Source organism: Myotis myotis, unplaced genomic scaffold, assembly GCF_014108235.1.
Source record: "Myotis myotis isolate mMyoMyo1 unplaced genomic scaffold, mMyoMyo1.p scaffold_m19_p_3, whole genome shotgun sequence".
Classification (NCBI taxonomy): domain Eukaryota; kingdom Metazoa; phylum Chordata; class Mammalia; order Chiroptera; family Vespertilionidae; genus Myotis; species Myotis myotis.
In genome coordinates this window covers 157,936,730-157,940,312 of record NW_023416335.1, presented here as the reverse complement: position 1 = coordinate 157,940,312, position 3,583 = coordinate 157,936,730, and the positions used below count along the sequence as shown (strand labels likewise).

The 3,583-nt window shown below is 45.7% G+C and overlaps 1 protein-coding gene across 1 annotated transcript; it reads left to right on the top strand.

Annotated features, from left to right (window-relative positions):
- The first annotated feature begins 959 nt into the window (after positions 1-959).
- On the top strand, positions 960-2,668 carry LOC118650222 (60S ribosomal protein L29-like). Its single transcript, XM_036298370.1, has one exon. It carries the CDS (start codon positions 1,484-1,486, stop codon positions 2,150-2,152), a length of 669 nt encoding a protein of 222 aa, XP_036154263.1. The 5' UTR covers positions 960-1,483; the 3' UTR covers positions 2,153-2,668.
- Positions 2,669-3,583: the final 915 nt, after the last annotated feature.

Here is a 3,583-nt window from a genome sequence, read left to right as displayed (position 1 = left end):
TGGTTGAGTGTCCCATGCACCGAGAAGAGAAGTCTCCAGTTTGATTCCAGGTCAGGGCACTGCCCAGGCTGGGGTCTCCATTCCCAATAGGGGGCGTACAGGGGGCAGCCAATCAATGATGCTCCTCTCTCATTGATGTTTCTCTCTCTCTCTTTCCCTTCCCCTCTCTCTACAATTAATAAAAACATATATATGTATAATTTTTAAAGTACAAGGTGCAGCAGCAAGGGCTGATGTAGACGCTGCAGCAAGTTATCCAAAGGTCTAGCTGAGATCATTAATAACGGCATCTACACTAAACAATGGATTTTCAATGTAGGCAAAACAGCCTTGTACTGGAAGAAGATGCTATTTAGGACTTTCATAGCTAGAGAGAAGCCATTGCCTTTCAAAGCTTCAAAGGGAAGGCTGACTCTCTTATTAGGGGCTAATGTAGCTGGTGATTTTAAATTGAAGCCAATGATCATTTACCATTCCCCAAATCCTAGAGCCCTTAAGTAGATTTATGCCAAAGGTACTTGGCCTGTGCCTTATCAGTGGAACAATCAAGTCTGGATGACAGTTTATCTGGTTACAACATGGTTTATTAAATATTTTAAGCCCACTATTGGGACCTACTGCTCAGAAAAAAAAGATTCTTTTCAAAATATTACTGTTCATTGACAATGCACCTGGACACCAAAGAGCTCTGATGGAGATGTATAAGGAGATTAATGTTGTATTCATGGAACACAACATTCATTCTGTCAGCCCATGAGTCAAGGAGTAATTTTGATTTTCAAGTCTTATTATTTAAGAAACAAATTTCAGGCCTGGCTACTGTGGCTCAGTTGGTTAAGCATCATCCCTTGCACCGAAAGTTTGCCCGTTTGATTCTGTCAGGGCACATGCCCAGGTTGCGGTTTTGTTCCGGGTCTGGGGGTGGGTACGGGAGGCAACCGATCGATGTTTCTCTTTCACATCGATGTTTCTCTCTCTCTCTCTCTCTCTCTCTCTCTTCCTTCCTCTCTGAAAAAAAAACAAACCCAACCCAATTAAATAAACACATTTCATAAGTCTATAGCTGCCATTGTTAGTGATTCCTCTGATGGATCTGGGCAACGTAAATTGAAAACCTGGAAAAGATTCACCATGTTGTATTCCATTAAGAACATTTGCGATTTATGGGAAGAATCAAAATATTAACATTAACAGGAGTTCGGAAGAAGTTGATTCCAACACTCATGATGACTTTGAGGGGTTCAGGACTTCAGTGGAGGAAGTAACTGCAGGTATGGTGGGAAAAAGAAAGAGCCAGAAAATTAGTAGCCAGAAGATAGGACTGAATTGCTGAAATCTCGTGATGAGACAAATGAGGAGTTACTTCTTACGGATGAGCGAAGAAAGTGGTATTTTGAGATGGAATCTACTCCTGGTGAAGACGCTGGGAAGATGGTTGAAATGACAACAAAGGATTTAGAATATTCTATAAGCTCAGTTGCTAATGCAGGGGCAGGGTTTGAGAGGATTGACTCCCATTTTGAAAGAAGTTCTACTGTGGTTAATACGCGATCAAACAGCATCACCTGCTGTAGAGAAACCATTTGTGAAAGGAACAGTCAGTCAATGTGGCCAACTTCACTGTTGCCTTATTTTAAGAAATTGGCCAGGCACTTTGGGAGCCGAGGGCTTCGGTGCAGAGGTGGCCAAGTCCAAGAACCACACCACGCACAACCAGTCCCGAAAATGGCACAGGAACAGCATCAAGAAACCCCCATCACAAAGATATGAACCTCTTAAGGAGGTAGACCCCAAGTTCCTAAGGAGCATGCACTTTGCCAAGAAGCACAACAAGAAGGGCCTGAAGAAGATGCAGGCCAACAACGCCAAGGCCCCCAGCGCATGTGCCAAGGCCATCAAGGCCCTCGTCAAGCCCAAGGAGGTCAGGCCCAGTATCTCAAAGGGCAGCAGCAGCAGCAAGCTCAGTCGACTTGCCTACATCGCTCACCCCAAGCTTGGGAAACGTGCTCGTGCCCACATTGCCAAGGGGCTCAGGCTCTGCCGGCCAAAGGCCAAGGCCAAGGCCAAAACCAAGCCCCAGGCTGTGGGTGCAGTTGCAGCTCAGGCTCCCGCTCCCAAAGGTGCCCAGGCCCCCACGAAAGCTCCACAGTAGAGGCCTCTGTCTGCCGATGTGATGTGAGGACGGAAGGACTGGTGGGACCTCTGGGTTGCTGTCTGCATGGAGCTGGTGTCCTCCTTTGCTATTTGAACAAATAAACCTGAGGCAGGATCTGTCAAAAAACAAGAAATTGGCACAGCTGCCCCAGCCTTCCGCAGCCACCACGCTGGTCAGCCAGCAGCCATCAACACTGAGGCAAGACCCTCCGCCAGCAAAAAGGTTATGGCTCGCTGAGGGCTCAGATGAAGCTTAGCATTTTTTAGCAATAAAGTATTTTCTCATTAAGGTATGTACAGTACATATTTTTTTAGACATAATGCTATTGCACACTTAATAAACGAGAGTATAGTGAAAACATTTGTTTATATGCACTGGGAAACCAAAAACTGTGTGCGACTTGTGTTATTGTAATACTCGCTTTATTGTGGTGGTCTAGAACCGAACGAACCTGCAATATCTCCAAGGTATGCCTGTCCTGATAAAGGTGGGGAAATACCTGCTTTAACATATCTTAGCCTGAGTAAAGATTTTTTTTATATATATATTTTATTGATTTTTTACAGAGAGGAAGGGAGAGAGACAGAGAGCCAGAAACATCAATGAGAGAGAAACATCGATCAGCCGCCTCCTGCACATCTCCCACTGGGGATGTGCCCGCAACCTAGGCACATGCCCCCGACCGGAATCGAACCTGGGACCTTTCAGTCCACAGGCCGACGCTCTATCCACTGAGCCAAACCGGTTTTGGCAAGAGTAAAGATTTTTTTTAAAAAAATGTTTTTATTGATTTTTAAAAATATGTTTTTATTGATTTTTAGAGAGAGAGTAAGGGAGAGAGAGATAGAAACATCAATGAGAGAGAAACAGCAACATCGATTTGCTGCCTCCAGCACCTCACCCACAACCCTGGGCATGCGCCCTGACTGGGAATCGGACCAGCGACCTCTTGTTCATGGGTCGATGCTTAACTGCTGAGCCACACCAGTGGGCAAGACTTTGATTTTGAAGTTTGCTAAAAGTCAGAGGCATGAAATATAAAAGGCATATTTTACAGTAATTAAGATTCTTTGGGGGAAGATTTCCCTTTTTGATATTTATGGTTCTCTTTTCTTCTGTTACTAATCCAATTCCTCACTATTACCACCACCAAAACAAGAGCACCGCTGCCTGGTAAAAAGCCATCCCTGAATTCCTGCCCCGATGCCAGACAATCCAGTTCCTCCCCATGTGTCTGGGTCCCCCAATGCCTCCAGGCGGCACTGGAGCTCAGAGGAAGCAAGTCTAAGTTCATGCCGGGGCCTTTTAAGAGGGACATTTGGCCCTAGCTGATTTGGCTCGGTGGATAGAGCATCAGCCTGTGGACTGAAGGGTCCCAGGTTCGATTCCAGTCAAGGGCATGTACCTTGGTTGCGGGCACATCCCCAG

What these genes read in the sequence shown, in the direction of transcription:
- LOC118650222 (XM_036298370.1), top strand. Translation starts at nt 1,484, where the DNA reads ATGCAGGGGCAGGGTTTGAGAGGATTGACTCCCATTTTGAAAGAAGTT.